Here is a 19,983-nt window from a genome sequence, read left to right as displayed (position 1 = left end):
TACAAAGTGAGTTCCAGGAAAGGCGCAAAACTACATAGAGAAACCTGTCTCGAAAAACCAAAAAAAAAAAAAAAAAAAACCTTGAAATGTATGGAAAATAAAGGACTTTCCTGGGGATACTCAGATAATCAAAACGCTCAGGTTAGAACCCTGTGCTGGTTGGTATTTTGTTGATTTGACACATGCTGGAGTCATCTGAGGACCTCAACTGAAAAAAACCTCCATCAGAATGGCCTGTAGGCAGGTTCTGTGGGGGCACTTTCTTGATTACTGACTAATGTGGGAGGGCCCAGCCCACTGTGGGCAGCACCATCCCTGGACTGCTGTTCCTGGCTTGTATAAGAAAAATCTGAGCAATGACCTTAAGGCAGTCTTCCTCCGTGTTCTCTGCTCCAGGTTGCTGCCTTGAACTCCTGCCTTGATTTCTCTTCATGACGGACCATAGCCCATAAGCCAAATAGGCCTTTTATTCCTCAAGTTGTTTCTGGTCAGTGTTTTATTAATCATAGAAACCCTAACTAGGACCAACCCAGAGCTGCTTAACTTTTCCAAGTTCTTCTTTACTGAATTATCAATGTCTTGCCGGTATAAATTCATCAGTCTCTCCTTTTCTCCAGACAGGTCTTGGGAGGTGTGGTGGTTTGAATGAGAAATGCCGACCTTGAATTCGGGTATTACACTCTGTTCCCAGTAGGTGGTGCTGTTTGGGGAGGTGGTGTACATCACTGGGGATGGGCTTGAAGAGTTCAAGCTCTTTCTTTCTAATTCATGCTCTCTTCCTGTTTGTGGATGAAGATGTGATCTCTTGGCTTCCTGCTCCAGCTTTGAGTGTCAGAGCTTCCCCTGCCATTATGGACTCTCCTTCTGGAACCATAAGTCAAAGGCAATTCTTCTATAAGTGGCTTTGGGTCATAGAGTTTTATCAGAGCAACAAGTAACTAATGCAGAGGCTGGCTGAGATAATTAATGAAAGGCGAGCATTTAAACTTGAGCCCAGGGAAAGAAAAATCTTTCAGTGACGTTGCTGTAGAGATCGCCCTGGCAGTAGAGGAGGGCTGGTGTCCATAGAGACTGCTCCTGAAGATCTCCTGTTGCTGGAAGCTCTCTGCCGCTGCTGGGTGGGGGTCACTGCTCAGGGATCACTTCTGAGGGAGCTGGTGGGGGGCACTGTTGTTGCTGGTGCTGTTGTTACTGATTTTGCAACCCCTACTGTAGCTGCCGACGCTGCTGTTTTTTCTGTTGTTACTGATGTGGCGCTGTCACTGTTGATGTGGTTTCTGCTGCTGTGTTCGTGGTCCTTGCCACACTCTCAATCGTTGCTCATGGCCATTGCTCTGTGGCTGCTGCCGATCTTGCTGTCCCTGAGGTGTCACTGCTCTATGCTGTGGTCACCGCTGTTTGTAGCTGGAGTTTTCTCAGGCCCGCAGCCACTCAGACCCAAGTAAACACACAGAGACTTATATTACTTATAAACTGTATGGCCGTGGCAGGCTTCTTGCTATCTAGTTCTTATATCTTAAATTAACCCATATCTATTAATCTGTAAGTTGCCACATGGCTTGTGGCTTACCAGTACTTTACATCTTACTTCTCATGGCAGTGGCAGCAGCGGGCGACTCCCGGCTCAGCCTTCCTCTTCCCAGAATTCTCTTTGCTTATCCCACCTATACTATACTTCCTGCTTGGCTACTGGCCAATCAGCATTTTATTTATCAGTCAACAGGAGCAACACATTCACAGCATCCCCAGCAGCTGTTTGTTTAGGTGATGCCACTGGCACTGTAACTGTGGTCACTAGTGATGTGGCCGTCAACATTTCCATCCGGACACATTTTCTTGTTATAGACTCACAAAGCAAACTGAGTTGAAGGTTGCCATGACTCCCATCTGTGCAAGGAGAAATGCCCTCCCCACTTGTGGTTCTACCACAGAGGCCAGAGAATTCCCGTCTGCCTCCCAGATAGACATTCTGAGCACGGCCAGTATTAAGGCATCGGGGCCTGTGGTGTCTGGGCCCACTGACCCTGAAAACATGGCAGCTTTCTAAAACTCTTCTGCCCACTTCTGTCACCTTGCAGCCTCAGCCCAGGACCCCATCTCATCTTCTCCCTACCTTCACCATGATGGTTAACATTACATTTAAAGTTTAGAGTTGCTATGCTTGAGAGACCAAAACGCAAAAACTGCCTCCAACATGTAAGCCCCTGGCTTGTACAGGTGGCTCCCTAGCTACCCACTTTCCTTTTTCCCCCAGATGTTGAAGACTATTCTTAAATTGACTGATGTTGTAAAATTTGCTGTTCCAACAAGATAGTAGGCCACAAAACTAACTGCTTTTTCTGGTTTTGCAATCAAACTTGCTTTCTCTGCTTAAAAAGATGACTAGGACAACTGCAAGGCATCTATGTTAAAATAAGACCCTGCCTACACATAGGTAGAATACATGGAATCTTGTGGGGTTTGTCTTTATAAGCCCTGGGCTGATATGGCTAGGGGCTGCATCTTGGGGGTGTTCTCAGATGTAGTCCTGGCCCCATGTTGGATGCCAGTATCTAAATAACGAGTCTGTTCTTATTAAAATTGATTCATGGTCATGGTGAATCTCTGAGTGACCCCAGACCCATGACATCACCATCTCTCTCATTTCCTACCCCCATTGCACTTTCAGACTGTTCAGCAGTGCTAGGCTGCTGTAGCTGCTTTTCAGTGGTCACAGCTTGGGAGGCAGTTCCCTCCACGCTGCTGCCACTGCCGCTGCTGCCCCTGCCGCTGCTGCCGCCGCCACCGCCACTGCCGCTGCTGCCGCTGCCACCGCCACCACCACCACCACTGCTGCCGCCACCACTGCCGCCGCTGCTGGCCTCTGGTCTTCAGGCCCACCTCTTTTGCAGCCCTCACTGTAGCAGCCACTTCCTCACCTTTGTAGCATTGTTAATTGCTTAGCTTTACCTCTGCCTCTTTCCAGGACTGTGTGGCTCCAATGGCTACCCTCTCTGTGGCTCCACCCACTGGCTGCTCTCCTGGACCACACAGCTGTTCCATGGCTTCTGTAGCTCAGCATGCTAGTCCACCACAGATCAGCTGTCTCGGCTGCCTCTCTGCTTCATGTGACCACCTCAACCACTTCTACTAAAAATAGGCAATAAAAGACCACTCAGAAGAAGTCTTTGATGGGGCCATGGATAGCAACACCAGTGAAGGCAGTGCAGGAGGGTGGCTGAGTGAGCTGAATAGCCTGTTGTACAGCTGGAGAAAGAGCATTTGCATCCTGAACAGCCAACTTTTTATGCAAATAAAGGTTTGTATTTGCACCAATCATAGTGACCACTCTGCTAGGTCACAGGGAAAGTGCACCCCCTCTGGCCTGGGTGGGAATAGCTGCAGAGAAAGTGCCCTAAGTCTATTATGTAGATTCTTCAAGGTGTCTGTTCAATATCCAAGGTGGCAGCTACTGATATAAGGGTCATCTGGCTGATGGTTTGACTGAAAATCCTTTTTCTCAAAGCAGCCAGAGCAGCAAAGGAAAGTCCAGTGCCTGCCAATTGGAGAGCTAAATCACCCCATTCTCCAGCATCTTTACAGAAAAATAGACAAGAGAAGGAATTCTCACAATAAGAACTTAAAAACAAATCAAAACAAACAAACAAAAAATCTTACTAACGGCACTAGCAGTGACTTAATGTTCAGTGCCTACTTAGAGCCCCCTAGATGGGTGGGTCCCCTTCTGCTCAACCCCACTGTGCTGCAGCACCCATCTTAAACATCTACACCAAGCTGGGGCTGGAAACACAGTAGGTGCTCAATAAATGTTTGCATGGCAAGTTGAGAGACTGATAACTAAGAATTATGCCAGCCTGTCTCCTCGGATGGAAAACATTGGTCAGAACTATGTATTTCAGAACTTCTCTAGAATGCATGATGCCATGGTGGGTATAGGACTGGGGGAACCAATGAACCATTCTAAAAAGCCTTTCACTGTTGTGGTTTGTATGTCCATACCAACTTCCTACCTTTATCTTTAATGTAACAAAATGTAATCCTACCTCATGGCGGTGCTGGGGTGGACAGCCAGCTTCCAAAGCTGCACATAAGGTAATTAACTCTGTGGTGCTTCCATGTTCAAATGAGACTTTGTCAGCCACGGAAGTCTGAAGGACTTTGGGGCCTGAGCAAGATTCTATGGGCTTTCCCAAAGGATGCAGTTCCTGTGAGGCTCACCCACTGAGTAGGTTAATGAGATTACATTGTAAATGGGAGATTGGCAAGAGGAGACACACATGTGCATATACACACATTTATACACACACATGCACACACAATGCATGCACAACACACACATGCTAATTTGACCAACTATAGTAATCATTTCATTATGTGCCCGCAATGCCCATGTATTTTAAATATGTTCAGTAGCACATGGAGTAATCAATATCCCAGGCCTCAGCAAGCTCCTGGACTTGGAGTTGATTCTTACAGAGCCTTTTAGTACAACCAGAGCTTGAGACGGTGACTGAGGCCAGCATCCTGGGTTCACTTACATAACGAAGGCAACACAGTGTTTCAAGCTGAGAGCCTTGCAAACACATGTCTAAGGCATCACCCTCAAAGCAAATGCGGCTCTTGTCAGTTTCTTATCACATGGGAACCTCAGTGCCCACTCCAGGGATGTTTATCATTCATCTGTGTTGAATGGTTCCCACCTAGTGTGACGACCTTTGTTTGTTTTAAAGAAATGCCCTTAATAATTTAGAAACAATAAGGTAAAGCATTTTATCTTAAAATTAAAACATTTGGATGAAAAAAACATAAGAATTAAAAAGACAGTGATTATCCTGGGGAAATATGCTGGATTTTGATCCCATAATCATGAAGAGCTATTGTTCCAGATACAGAAGTCACCGTAGAGTTTTTCCAAGATGCTGGGAAGAGCAAAATTCTAGAGAGCAATGAGAGAAGAAATGGCTGCACAATTCATGAAGAAAGGAAAAGGTCTGAGTGTTGTGAACTGAGAAACACAAGTGAAAAAGTCTCCGACATTCAGTAGCAAGGGTGAGGTCACCGCCCCACATCCGGGACACTTAAGCTGGACAGACAAGTGGTACAACATGAAGATGCTGAACCCAAGGCAAGGACAGTGACCATGAAGAAGGAGAGACCATGGATCAAGCCTACAACTGAGCCACCGTCTGCTAAGAGAGAGACTTCCCAGGCCCTTCTGCAAAGGAGGGATCTGGTCAGACCTCACGGAGCATAGGCTGGCCAGAATTGGCAGACAGAGTGCTGGGACCCTCAGAGGGCACCCTTAATGCTCAGCAGAGAGCTGTGAGAAATCTCAAGGGAGAAATTACATGAGGACAAGAGAAGCATCCAGAGAGACTCCGGGGAGCCAGTTCAGTGCTTACACAGGCCTGGGGGACTGCTTCCCTCCAGACAGACTAGGACTCCTCTGTCTGAAGGGATCCCAGAGCGAATGACTCAGGTAGATCTTGGGTTAATGGTGGGAACTGATTGACAGCACACTGAACTCTGCTTTACTCCACCGAAGAAATCTGTAAAACGGAACTCGATGGATAAAGCCTTCCCAAGCTCTGAGCCACATCCTAGAACACACCCCAGAAATACTCACGTGGAGGAAAGAGCCCCCTTCGCTCTTCTCTCACGTCCTTACAAAGTAATCCATTCCCTTGGGAGTCTGGTGTGCTAGCTAGTTTTATGTCTCCTTGACACATGCTAGCGCCATTTGGGAAGAGGGAACCACAATTGAGAAAATGCAACCACTAAATTGGCTTGTTCTCAAGCCTGTGGTACATTTTCTTGCTTAATGAGTGATGTTAATGCTAGCTCACTGTGGATGCTGTCATCCTTGGGTAGGTTAGGCTGAGCAAGCCATAGGGAGCTTACATTTTCACATCACAGTCCACCATCAAAGGAAGTAGGCAGGAACCTGAAGCAGAAGCCATGAGAAACTTCTTCCTGGCTTGCTTCCTTCCCCTTCCCTATCTCCTATGATTGTCTCTTAGTCCCTGCTCTTTGTCTCTCCAGGGCAAATAAACCTCCTTTGCACTGAGTGAGAACTTGGTCTTGGTATGTCCTGTGCTGATTTCGGTCCTTCCAGAGGCACACTGGTTAAATACTGTACAAAGACTATGAGCTCCTAGGTGAGCACACAGGATGAGAACTGGGTTCTCCACCTAGAGCTGGGATCCTCATCACATGACAGGGTGAGAGATTGGCCCCAGGTGATCCCCAATGAGAGTTGTGTATTTGTTCTCCTGAGTTGTGACAAAGTCCCAGCTTGGAATTATGGGAATGAGGCTCCAAGGGCTGGAGTTCTGTCTGCGATGTCACTAAACTATGTTGAAGACAAATTTACAGGCAAATTATTATTTTCCAGAAATCCACCCATGTGGATACCACCTCGAGCTCCTCCAGACATCATAAGAAGTACTCATGGTCTCCTTGCTGAGGCTGGTGAAATCCTGGGCCAACCAGGGTCTCCCCGTACTACTCCCCTGCCTGCCACCCTCTCATTCACCCAAGTAGCAGCAGCCAGCACACGGGGTCTTCCAGTCTCTGTGACTCACAGGGCATCAAAGGAAGATCTCAGATGTTGTCTCCAAAAATAATCTCTCCATTCATATAAGGAACAACTCTGAAGCCCACGGCCTCTCACAGGGGGCCAGTTCTAGAGAATCTAAGTTGCTTTCTGAGCTGGGAGGATTCTGAACATCTAGGAAGGCACATAGCTGGCAAAGATACATTCTCAATAAAAACAGTAGAGAAGGCCAGATTCTGGGAAGGAGGGAGGAGCAGGCAAGACACAGACTGGAGCGCGTTCTAGAAGGGGTGCATACAAAGCCCACCCTGGGCCGGTCAGTGGGGATGGGTGGATGCGTGTGTAGGTGTGAGATTGCCAGGTATCCTGGGGGAACTCATGCCTGAGCCCTGGGGCTAGGGGTACAGTGACTGCAAAGGGGGTCTGTCTGTTCAGGTGGCCTGAGGGCAGTGCTGGAGTCCAGCTCTCCCCTACACAGCACAGCCCTGTGCTCAGCCATAGGGGAGTCTGGGCTGCAAGGCCAGGGCAAGGGAACACAAACGGCAGAGATGATGGCTGGTCATGGGAAACCAGGCATGCAAATGCTGTGCCTCTGGAACTTGGAACCCGTGTTTCCCTCACACGGAAACTCAAATGTGAGCTGGGGTTGCAGGGGGGTGGGGGGAGACAGTCTAAAATCGCCGGGGTTTAAAGAAGCCACAAAGAGGCCACTGAATTACATGGGCATGCCCAGCGGTGAGGTCAGCACTGTGGCCAGAAATGCAAGTAAAGATGTTAGAGAGAGAGGGCAAATATTGCAGCCTGCTCCAGGAAGTTGTCAAATGCCAGGCCCCCAGTGAAAGGCTGAGGCCACCCTCCATCTTCAAGGCTTTGTTTGCATCAGTTTAATCTGGGGCCAACTCCATTTCATTATCCACTTCCTTATCCCCACCCCAGGAGGTTCAATTCTAGGCAACAATTGGGAATATGGTATTAACTGACTTTCAGAACAGCACAGCCAAATTAATAGCAGGAGCCAGGGAGCAGATTATTCCTCTTGGGATGCTCCTGGCATTTCACCCCCCAGTTTCCTAACTGGAGGGAGAGAGTGATTTTGCATAATTGGAAAATGAAATTGGAGATGGTGTAGTTTGGATCTTGAAGGTCAGCCAGGGACCCGTGTGTTGGTGCTGTTAGGGTGAGGAGGAACCTTTAAGAGGTAGAGTGCCCTCCCTCCCTCCCCTCCCTCCCTCCCCTCCCTCCCTCCCCTCCCTCCCTCCCTCCCTTCCTCCTTTCCTGCCCTCCCTGACCAGACATTGACGGAAGACCCAGCAAGATTACCATTTCATCTGCATTTTTCACTTGGTATTTACCAGAGTATGCCATTAAATACTCATCAGCATAATTAAAAAGCTAGAAAGCAATGATAAAACTAACACATAACATTATATTATGTTACAGTACTGTCAGCACTGGTCTGTCAATTATATATCCAGGCAGCCACTGGCTGCTGTCCCGTAGTCATTAGCGTGTGGTGGGCACCCAAGGTGGCATTTTTGTCTGCAGCTCACACCAATACGTCCTCCGAGGAGCAGTTTCAGCCTCAGTGATGAAGGGTGGAGATGCTCATCCAGGGCCCCACAGCCCATCACAGAGGTATGCAGAGCCCTAATCCAAGCCTGTCTCTGGACAATGGCCACCTGAGCACCCTTTCTGCCTTAGGGCTTCTTCATGCACTGATTTAAAGCACTTACAGTTTTCCTAATACTGTCCTCAACCAGGGTACCATTGGTGACACAGTCTCCAGTTACCTCAGGGAAGAGGACACCATTTTAAGTAGATACTTCGTGTCTGCTTCATTATAGTTAATAAAGTTTTATTCAAAGCCCAGCCAGCCATTCCATGCATTTAAATTGATGGACAAGGACATTAAAGCCATCAGAGGTGAAATTACAAGGCTGGAGTCAGACACTCCTTAGATGTCAAAACCAGCAATGAGCCAGAACTTAGATTCCGAACACTGAATTAGAGGGGCATTTAATAAAGCAACACATGCACCATGTACATGCTTACAAAATCATGATGGAGTGGCTTTTGTCCCCTCTTTTCTGTTGGGCTATACTAAAGGTAGAACCTAAGGTCTCATACTTGAGAGGTAAGCACTAAACTATCTTCCTGTGTCCCAGCCTTAAGAGAATATTATGACAGAAGACACCCCACCCCCCGGCTGTCTCCATGCCTCATTTTGTCCCCCAAGTGCCTACAGTCCACCCTTGATAGCCTGAGTTTCTGTATCTAGGGATTCAATCAAGTGTGGATTTTAAATTAATTGAATTGACTTTGTATTGAATGTGCAAGGTTTTTTCTTTCTTGTCACTATTTCCTAGACAGCAGTCTAAGAGTGATTTTCAGCATGCCTCGTTGAGTTAGACATCGTAAGTCACCTAGACACAAGTGTTAGTGTGTGCGAAGATGCTGAGGCCTCCGTGCAGATTCAGTACCGCTTTATGGAAGGGGCTGAGCTCCGTGGCTTTGAGGGCTGTACTTGGTCCCTGAGCTAGTGCCCCACAACTGCATTTGTTTATCTGCTTCTATTAACAGTATTAACAGGTCTACAGCTAGAAAACGCTGTGCTTCTCGGTGTTTATAATCATGATGAATTATCCATATACCGTTTTTCTCCCTCTCACACAGTCTCTGTCTCTGTCTCTCTGTCTCTCTGTCTCTGTCTCTGTCTCTCTCTCTCTCTCTCTCTCTCACACACACACACACACACACACACACACACAGAGCTACTGCATACCTCTCTGTCCAGTTACCTCAGGGAATTAAGCACCATTTTAAGTAGATATTTGACATCTACTTTATTATGGCTAATAAAATTTTATTTAAAGCTCAGCCATTCGGGCATTTGAATTGAATTTTCTTCTTGGTAAAATTTTGTTTTCTCAAGGGATAATCATTGGTGTGCAGTGTGCTAAAGGTTTAAACACAAAAATAAGACCTCTTTATTTTAGAGGTACAGAATGAAATATTGGCGATGGAATCGTAGGACGCCTGGGATTTGCTTTGAATAGCTGTGGCTTCGCGGGAGGACTTCTGGCCCTCTGAGAATGAAGGAAGAACCTCAGCCTCCCCTCACCCCACCATCACTAGGTGCAGTCTCCTAGATGTACAGTGGCCCACAGCACCGAGACGCCTCCAGACACAGGGGAGTGGGTGAGGTGAGGTGCCCACAATTACTTCTGAACCTCAGTGCCACAAAGCGAAAATCCTTCCTGTCTATGTTCTACCTACCTACTGGATCTTGCATGAGAAAATCAGCCTTCTCCAGCCCTCTCTGGGATACAAAATGCTCCCTTTGTGTCTCTACTAATGGAGTGATGTAGCTAGTTGGCTCCTTAGGATGGTACCCTGCCGCTGGGATATCAGTACTGAGTAAGGGGCCCCTAAAGGAAGCTGGAGGAGGAAGGGCAGAGATGTAGTTTAGGAGCTTTAGCAGTGGCCTGTTCTTCCCCTTGCTGGTCATGGGATTCCCTTCTTATTAGCTTTCTGCTCCGAGGAGACATCACAGGACTATCAACTGTCATGAGCCTGGGAGGATCAGGGAAAACAAAGGTCCCAAGTGAGCTGTGAGGGCTGGAGATGGCTTTTCAGTATCTGCAGAGATGGTGGAGCCCTGTGGTAGTTTCAATAAAAAGGGCCCCCATAAGCTCATAGGGCGTGGCACTATTAGGAGCTGTGGCCTTGTTGGAGTAGATGTGGCCTTGTTGGAGGAAGTGTGTCACTGTGGGGTGGGCTTTGAGGTCTCCTATGCTTAAGCTTTGCTCAGTGTGACCCTCATTTCACTTCCAATTGCCAACAAGATGTAGAACTCTCTGAGCTACCTCTCCAGCACCACGTCTGCCTGCACACCCACCATGTCCCACCATGATGATAATGGACTGAACCTCTGAAACTGAAAGTCTCCACCTCAATTAAACATTTTCCTTTATAAGAGTTGTGGTGGTCATGGTGTCTCTTCACAGCAATAGAAACCCTAACTAAGACAAGCCCTGAACATATCCATTGACCAAGGCCCAGAGAATGGACCAAGGCTTGGACCACAGACCATGAAGCCTGGGTTCTACAACTTCCCAGCTTTAGGGTCCTACTTCTCCTGAATGTTCTCACTGTAAAATGAGAAAAATCTCTATCTTGAACTGGCAACAGAAAGGCTGGCACATTTGGGCCTCTGTAGGAAAGGATGGGTCTTTCTGTTGGAGCCCACCATGGGGAGCCAAAGCATAAACGAAACAAACCACAAATCACCCCCACACAAAGCAAAAGCAAGGTCCACTATTATACATTCATTTTAAAAGTTCCTTTTAATGAAAAACAGAATATGTAACGCACATCGTAACAACAGAGAGCTGCACCTTCCTCTAATAAAATGGTGGGAACCCATCCCAGCAACAGGCAGCAGTCTGTGTGAGAAAGGTGGGGTGAGGTGGGTCCCCTCTAGATCTTGACCATGTGGACCTGGCAGAAAGGTGTGCTTGTGTCCTGTGGCACAAAAGAGAGTGGACCAAACAGAAACTTGGAGGACCAGACTCACTGAGCACTGGAGAGCCAATGTGTGGCACTGCGTCTATGTTGCAAGCGTGTGTATATTTCGAGCTGTATGATATGGACAGACAGACCAACCCAGGTGGGGCTGGAGGAAAGATACACCTGGTTTGAGACACTCCCTGGTGCTTGCCCCCAGGTCAGTCCAAGCCCAAGGCCCTGCTGGCCTTCTTGGCATTCAGGAAGTTCTTCTTCCTCCTGGGAGGAACACGCAAGGCGATCTCAGGCTCCTTTGGGCTCCTGAATACAAAGATCTTCTCTCCTGTGTTTAATACATCCATGGTATCCTCCCCTGTGATAGGCATGGGTGCCAGGTCCCCAATAAGCTCTAGGGACAGGTGTGGCCAGCTTCCTTTTCCAGGGAACATCACCCTCTCCTGGACAGGAACATACATCTTCTTCAATATGCTGCAGAGAGAAAAGAAAGTTACGTTCTGTATTCTGGGCCCACTCTGACCCTCCTTGGTGTTCTGACACTTCCCCAGGAGAAGCCCTCCTTAGGTCCCGACACCCCAAAAGAGTGTCACTTTATTTTATTTCTTTAAGGATTCACTTTCGTTTGTGTGTCTCCGTGGGTGCCATGTTCATGTACTGCCACGGACACCAGGAAAGGGTGATGGATCCCCTGGAGCTGGAGTTACAGGTTGTGGTGAACTGTTCAATGTGGGTGCTGGGGACCAAACTCCAGTCCTGTCAAGAGCGGCATCTTAGTCACTGTTCTTTTGCTGTGAGGAGACACCCTGACCAAGACACACCTTATAAAAGAAAGCATTTAATAATGCCACTCCCTGGTGACTAAGCATTCAAGTCCACGAGCCTCCGGGGCCATTCTCATTTCAGCCACAAGCACCAAATACTTGTACTCACTGGGCCATTTCTCCAGCCCTAAGTGCCATGGAAAAGTGTTTTTCTCCCCTCTGGTCACTGGTGGTCCCTAACATCAGATGAAATCTATAGTGAGGTGTGCTGCTGGCCACCCTCACTGGCTCACAGTGTGAAAGGTTCTGAGGTTGTGTGAGCCCACTGTTAACTTGTTGTCTGGAATATTTACGCTATGGAAAGAGGCAGACTTCCCTCCATCTCCATTAGTCATCCACCAGCTCCCTGATAAACACTTAAAAACCCACCCCACAGACCTCACCCTGAAAGCAGGCTCCAAACAACTGCGAGAAGTTGGACAGAATGCACCTGAGACAGAAATGTGGCAGGCTTAGGAATTCCCCCATGACAGGTCTGCTGGAATCCTGTCCCTGGAGCCCTGGCTGCCACTGTGGCCATTATAACTGCTCCTGAGAGCCACATGTGACCTTACAGCCACGGGACTCTCCCCTGGCTCCACACAGCTTGGTGTAAGGCTGTATCGATAGGGTCCACCTGGGAGGCTCCTGGCCCTCCCCGAGGTGATGTGCAGGTTCGGCTCCACTGCCTGAACACCCCTCCCTGAAGCCTGGGAATCAGTTCTCTCTGACCTTGTCTGTTCTGGAGACTGGGACCACCATGTCTCATGGCCAGTACCCACTCTGTACCACAAGCACAGCACAGCATGGGTGTGGGAAGAACACCTTCCAAGCAAGCAGATCTAATACCATTTCTGGTCTGGACTTGAGTTGACTTCTCCTGCTCGATATCCTGATCTGATTTCTTGGGTACTGTATTCTGATATCCAATTGTGGTGGTTTGAAAGAAAAGGGCCCCCAAAAGGAGTGGCACTACTAGGAGGTGTGGCCTTGTTAAAGGAAGTGTGTCACTGTGGGGGTGGGCTTGGAGGTCTCTTTTGCTCAAGTTTCCCTCAGTGTGACTGTCAGTTGAGTTCCTGTTGCCTGAGAGATGTGGAACTTTCAACTATTCCAGCACCATGTCTGTCTGCACGCCACCATGCTCCCCACCATGATGATAATGGACTGAAACTCTGAAACTGTAAGCCAGCCCCAATTAAAGGTTTTCCTTATAAGACTTGCCATGGTCATGGTGTCTCTTCACAGCAATAGAAAACCCTGAGACATCAATCTATATCAATAGTTCCATGCTTTCCATAGCAGATAATCTATGACATGGAGTCTCAGGACCTTCATCTCTGAGAAACTATAGAAGGGCAGGGCTTGGACAGGCACCAATTCCAGAGTAAACAGAGTGATACTTTTTAAGCCATTATGTGTCCAGCTGATATTACTTTGTGTGTGCATGTGTGTGGTATACATGCATACCAGTAGTTCCTCTGGTAGTATACACATGTGTATATGCATGTAGAAGCCAGAGGTTGACATCTGGTGTCCTCAATCACTTCTCCACCTTGTTTTTTTGAGATAGGGTCCTCAGTGATCATGGAACTCACCAATTGGCTGAGTTGGCTGGCCAGTGAGATCCAGCAACCCTCTTGTCCCTGCTCCCCAGTATTGCGATTATGGGGCCTTGCATTAACATTTTACTGGGGAGGTGCGGATCTGAACTCAGGTCCTCATGCCTGCATGGCTGGCACCTTATCAATTGAGCTACCGCTCCAACCTGAGACTGTCACTTTTTAAAGCCACTATGTGCCACCTAATGTGACATTTTTCTGATTTCCTCTGTTTGGAACCACAGGAGACCCTTGTTCTGTGGTTCTGTGGCAATGTGAAATGGCGTGCCCCTCCCTTCCCTCTGAGATCTGAGCATGAAAAGATCACAGACAAGAGAGACAGGCACTGGCGGAAAGAGGCAAGCCAGAGGTCCACAGAAGTGGAGGGGGAGTCTGACAGCCCCAAGCCCATGGCCACCACTCCCCTCCCCAGCCACAGTCCTGGGCCTCTGCATTGGACCTCCCTAAACTTTGGTTATAGCATCTCCACTTTCTAGAAGATTCAGAGTAACAAGAAGTAAAAGGGCTTTGGGAACAGTAAAGTCTGAGGAACTCGAAGGAATTTATTCTTTTTCTAATTATATCTCATTAAACCCTGCTATTAGCTAAAATAAATACAGTAATTAAAATGCTAATAAATGTTAGGAGAACATTCTCCTACTGAGAGCTACAGGCTTGTCTTCAGCTTTTAAACCAAGACCAGGAAAAAAGGTGTGTTGTCCTCTGGGGAAGAACTTTGCAACCCTCTCCATGGCAATTTGGCCATGCCCCAGCAGCCACCACCCCACCATCTCCCTCCCACGCCTGGACTCCTCACCTCTCCTTCTTCCGGCGGGCCCAGAGCATCCTCTCCAATCCTTGACTCACCAGATCTGCTCTCAGTCTGCTGTCCAAAGCTTGCCACCAGCTCTGGTGTTTCCTGATGCAGAGGGAGGGTGTTAGAGTTTAAAAATGAATTAAATCTGATTCTCAAAAAAAAAAAAAAAAAAACCCTGTGGGGCTCCATCCCTTCAGGTGACCTCTGGCTGCCACCCAGAGCCCTGAGAGATTCGCTGAGTCTCACTCTCAAGCCTGGTCCATAGTTCAACGCTGCCTGGCGGTGAGAGACAACATCAATCAGGTGGAGGCAAGCCATTTAAAGAAGGGAGTCCTATGGAGGTGTTTGAAGGTATGTGCTGACTCCCGGGTCCTCTGTCCCCAGGGTTCACACTCAGTGCAGGTGGGATTTTCTTTTATGTTCCACAGAATCCTAGAGCTGTAGACCCGGGGGCACACTCGGAACTTGCGGATATGCTATGGATACAGGGATGTAAACATGGAGGCTTGGAAGGGAGTCAGGTAGTATTGGAAGCCACCTGGCTGTGTAACTACAGGCTGAAGGAGACAGACTAAGGTAGAGCTCTTGTGGGCCTTGGGCTCAAGCCAGCTCAGGCTAGCACAGAACTGAGACAGCTGTCATTGTGGCTCCCAGATACTCAGTAAGGGATGGGGACAGTTGCCCTTAGGAATCCATTACCTCCTGAACTGGCCTCTGGTGGCTGGCCTTCCTGCAATGGACACTGGCGCTTCTCTGGATCTCACATGTCCCTCAGGACACCTGCTCTCTTCTAGCTGCCAACTTTTATTACTGAGAACTCAAGACTCCAAGGCACCAGGGTCCCAAGAGAGACTGCTCCACCCCCAGGGCCTGACCAGGAGCCAGAGCAAAAGGAGGGAAGGTGCATGTTCTTCTGAAAGCAATCTGAGTCTGCCAGGGCCCAGCCCAGCCTGTCAACCCCTTACAGGCTTAGAGACAAGGTACTTCATAATGGGGTGTATAGAGACTAGAGCGAAGGAATCAGGAGTCAAGGCCACACCCACACCCAGTCTTCTGATCACATCCACACCCAGTCTTCAGAACACACTTACAGTAGACTAGACCTCTGACCACACCCAGTCCTCCAGCTATCCCCATAGCCAGCCTTCTCACTATACTCACAACCATTCTTCTGGTCTCACCCAAATCTAACTTGGATAACTGTGCTGGACCCACAGGCTCTAAGACAGCTCTTCCAGCCTCTGAGAATCCTGCTGTGCCCCTGACTCTGTCTCACGCTGGCTCTTCTCACCATAGCCTTTTCGTCTTCTGCAAACTTAAGTCTTTGAATCAAAGCTTATAACTAATGAAAAGAGACGGCTCCTTTTATCAGGAAAAGTCATGTCCCTCAGGGCACCTACTGGGGCACACCTGGACCATGTCGCCAGCTTCCTAGCTGCCAGGCACCCATCCTAGCTGCTAAGGATCCTGATTGAAGTTGGGGCTGGGTCTTCCACGATTTTCAATCTGTTTACTCACCTTATTCTCTGGTTCCCATAGACTCTATTCTCCAATGTTACTGCTGAGAATTCCCCAAACCTCCTGCCTTCCTGCTTTTCCTTCTTGAAAAGAGTGTGTGTGTGTGTGTGTGTGTGCATACTATGGTGTGCATGTGGAGGTCAGAGGACAACTTTATAGGAGTTGGTCCTCTCCTTCCATTCCAGGGATGGAACACAAGGTTTTCAGACTGGGTGAACAAGACAAGGTTCCCAGCCTTGTCTCTTAAGGAGCTTTTCCTGACTCAATCCAGACCTGGACCACAACTCTAAAGAAAAGCCCTTGTGGGTAGATCTGTCTGTGGCGAGAGGGAAATGGGCCCCAACCGCACGTCCCAGAACAGGGGAAAATCACACACATTATGCCACAATGTTGAAACTCATATGAACTCATATGAAGCTCACAGAAACAGCAGGAAATGCAGTCTAGTGGCACAAAATTGGGCAAGAATAAGGAAACTTGCTGTGTTCCAAGGTCTGAAATGTAGACAGTGAGGATATGCACACAGCATAAGCCTGTCCACCCTGACCTAAGATGATTTCATTCACAATCCCTCTGTGAAGGCGGGACAGCAACAGACATTTGGTAGAAATGGTGCTTTGGAATTTGAACCTGGGTCTTCTCTGGGCATATTTGGGGTGCGGGCTGCAGGAGGGGCAGCCTTCCCTATCAGCCACAGGAGACACTGCAGTGAACTCTGCCGCTGGGCCCAGACACTGGACACATGAGGCACATTAACCACATTATCTACGGATGATTTATAAGCCATTTATCAGAGCATAACCCCATTATAAACAACAGAATGTTCACATTAATATAGGCAAAATACACATGCAAGTACACACACAAACATACCTCAATACACCTCAAAACACACACGTACACATACACACATTCACAAAACACAGCAGGGAAGAATGATGCAAAGGAAGAAATATAACCAAATGCTAACATGAATACTTTCTTCATTTCCTCTTTATGTACTTTTAATGTCTTTTTAATGGTATGCATAATAAATATTCTGATGGCCCTAGAGAAATGTGTGTACTAATGACTCACTTGAAGTTGGTGATAAAAGTACAAAGTAGTGGGCCAACTACTCAGATTTACTAAGACTTGAGCTCTGGGCAGCGAGGGGCTGCTGGGAAGGTCCACGGGTGGCGCTTTTCTCCCTCTGCTTCTTACCTGGTCAAACCCGGCTTCCACAGACAACCTCCCTCCCGCCCGGAGCTCACCTCCTCTTGCCCTGCTCAGCCTGCTCCCCGCTGCTCTCGTTCTCCACTGTGTGCTCTGAGTGCTTTTCACTGGCTGTGTCCAGCAGGGCCAGTAGCTGAGGCTGCGAGGCCGCTGGAAGCACCACACTCAGGAGTCGGAGTAGTGTGCTCCCTGGCACCATTGTCATCTTCGAGAGGTAGGACACCAGCCGCAGTCCCTACGGGGACACATAAAGGAAGAACTAAAAGCCTTGGCTCTCTCTAGACCTGCCGGGCAGCAATATCTAATTCATGACATTCTCAAGGTTTTTGTTGTCCTGGGGTAATAAATATTTCAGTGGCTCAGCCTGGAAAACATTCTGAATTCACAAAGCTGTCAAAAAAATGTCTGTGGTCAGCAGCCTTGGCACCCACAGCGTCTCTGACAGGTCACCCACCCCTTCCAAGTCAGCTCACTCGAGCAAGCCAGTACCATGCATGGCACAGGAGCCCCAGCCTGCATCAGGGCAGTCAGGCATATTTCTCCATCTCCTGCTCCACTTCTGGGAGGCCCTCGGGACAGTGCAAGCTCTGGGAATAGCTGAGTGTCCCTACACCAGTGGATGATTAGAGCCACTGCTCCACGGGCATGTGAAATGCCACTCGGCAATGAAAAGGAAGGGCAAGGACTCTATGGTGGGTAGAAATGGCCTGTCTCCACGGGAAGTAGGCTATGAGGCACCATACATGCAGCCCCTCAGCAGAAGATGGAGGAGAGATGGAGGACGGACCCATGGCTGCTGGGTTTGGGGATGGTAAGTGTGAGAGTGACTGTGAGCTGACGCACAGGGAGGTCTCAGCTGGGTTGGATAATTCTGCATCCTTGCTGTGGTTTCAGGCTATCTATGTGATAACTGGACGGAAAGCCCCATGAATGTTTCATGCCAGATTTGATATGGTCCCAGGCAAACCCAAGGAAACAAGAAACAAAAGGTGGATGGTATAACTTTCTATACCCTAACATGCCCAAATGATTTCAAAATAAAAAGCTTAAAAATGTCCTGACTCCGCACGCCTCCCACCTTTTGCTGCGCGCCCTGTCTCACGGAGCCAAATGCTAAGTTCTTGGGTCATGATTTTTATTTCTCTTTGTGGCTCCAATTCCTCATCTGTAAAGTGAGACTACCAATACTGTTGCAAAGGGTTTGGTGAGGACACAGTGAGCTAGGCTTTTCCCAGTGTGGTGGCACATCACTATAATCCCAGCACTTAGGAAGTGAGACAGGGGGCTGCCATGAGTTTAAGTTGGAGTGATGCCCTGCCCCCGACCAAAAACAACAACAAAAACCAAGAGTGAAGGCTTCTCCAAGTGCCACCAAGACCCAAATAAAAACCTCTCCTCTCAGCTGCTGGGTGGCCATTGTTGGTCCCCTGCGGGGCGGCTACTCACCAACCCCCATGGTTCCCCAGAGTTTTCTTGAGTGGGAGCAGCAGGAAATATTAGATAGAAGGATTTAGATTGTGGCGATAAACAGACAGAAAATTAAGAATAGCCTCCAGAGGGCCTGGGACCTATTCCAATGAGCCCCGACTGTCTCTGCCCTAAGGCATTTATAGAAACGCCAAGGGGTGGAGCAAAAGACCTCCTCCTCCAGCACAGTCAAGTGCAGACCATCTCAGACACCTGCACTCAGGCCCATGGTCTAATCATCCTCTATGTGGACCTGCTGGATAAAGCCACTAGGAACCTGAAAATGGGCTCCCACAGTCCCTCTGGTCAATCAGAGCCCTTCCCTGGGATTTTACTTAGTGGGGGACAAATCCAGCAAAGCCAGGCAGGGGTGTGGAGAATCTGAGGTCAGGGCTGCCAGAGCCTGATCTACATTTGGAGAAAGTTCATGAGTAGACAGAGTGAAGACAGGAGGGAATGAAGAGCCCTCTCTATCTGCTCTGCTGTGAGGAAGGACCGTGGTTGTTTTGAGAATCGCTGTTACACTGTAGTGTGCAGGGAACATCGGCAAGAGAGATGTCTGTACACACCAGCCAGACACAGCCATCTCAGGCCTCACTATAAACGGGACATGTTGGCAGTAAGGAGACTTTGTCTTGTCCTTGGGGACAAAGAGGCTTAACACCACGGCTGTCATCATTATCATGCCTGCTGGACCTGGGCTGATCATTAACCTGAGACTGGACCATTCTCATCTGACACAGGAAAGATGTCTGTTCTGAGAAAGGGAAAATGTCCACGGATAGGGACAGGCCCCTCTCACCTGGCTGCACAGGCTGTCCATGGTGTCAGCCTCCATGCTTTCCAGAGAATCTTCCAGCACCGCACTGTTCTGACGCTCCTCTCTCAGCCTAGAGTGATGAGAAAATCCAGAGGTCCAGCCCAGCCATAGGGAGCTGACAGGACATCTGTTTAAGGGACAAAGGCTCACAGGTGAGAGCTTCAGGAGGGAAAGGAGGAAGAGCCGGCCTGCCCCTCCTCACCTGGACCACTTCCTCCAGAGCACAGGAGGCTGACAGAGGAGTGGAGCTCCTGTGAGCTGAAAAAGGACCACTCTGTGGCTCCCGGTGCTCTATGACCCTGTTCTGAAAACTCAGCTTGGATTCCTGTCTAGGACCAGGGAGACCAGTTCCTGCTGGTCCACACCTGCTTCTGTCCCGTGCTGAAGCAAGAGCCAAAGTTGCCGTCCACAGATGGCCCAGCTGCCACCTTGCTACAAGAGGCTTCCTGTGCCCGCATGGCGGCTCTGTGTCAAAGGTGAGGCCACCAGTCAGCCCCACAGTCCCAGTGGCAGGCACAACCCAAGGCTTGGGCAGGCACATCTCAACTCAAATCCAACCCCTGATTCCTGCAGATCCCCACAGGGAGCAGGAGAACATGACAATAATAATAAAAATTTTAAAAGCCCCTACATGAATCAACACCTCCGTGTTCACGCCGCCCTGACAG

The 19,983-nt window shown here is 48.7% G+C and overlaps 1 protein-coding gene across 1 annotated transcript in view; it reads right to left on the bottom strand.

Annotated features, from left to right (window-relative positions):
* Positions 1-10,883: 10,883 nt before the first annotated feature.
* Positions 10,884-19,983, bottom strand: part of Evc2 (EvC ciliary complex subunit 2) — an 85,378-nt gene continuing 76,278 nt past the window's right edge. The window contains exons 17-20 of the mRNA XM_028882358.2: positions 19,298-19,385; positions 17,067-17,263; positions 14,296-14,397; positions 10,884-11,551 (exon numbers count right to left, since the gene is read on the bottom strand). Of these exons, the coding sequence (XP_028738191.1) occupies positions 11,284-11,551; positions 14,296-14,397; positions 17,067-17,263; positions 19,298-19,385 (655 nt within the window). The 3' untranslated portion in view covers positions 10,884-11,283. The remainder of the gene's footprint in view (positions 11,552-14,295; positions 14,398-17,066; positions 17,264-19,297; positions 19,386-19,983) is intronic.

The sequence above is a fragment of the Peromyscus leucopus genome, chromosome 10 (genome assembly GCF_004664715.2).
Source record: "Peromyscus leucopus breed LL Stock chromosome 10, UCI_PerLeu_2.1, whole genome shotgun sequence".
NCBI lineage: Eukaryota > Metazoa > Chordata > Mammalia > Rodentia > Cricetidae > Peromyscus > Peromyscus leucopus.
Note: the sequence above shows the minus strand (reverse complement) of the source record. Positions and strands in the feature narration are given on the sequence as shown.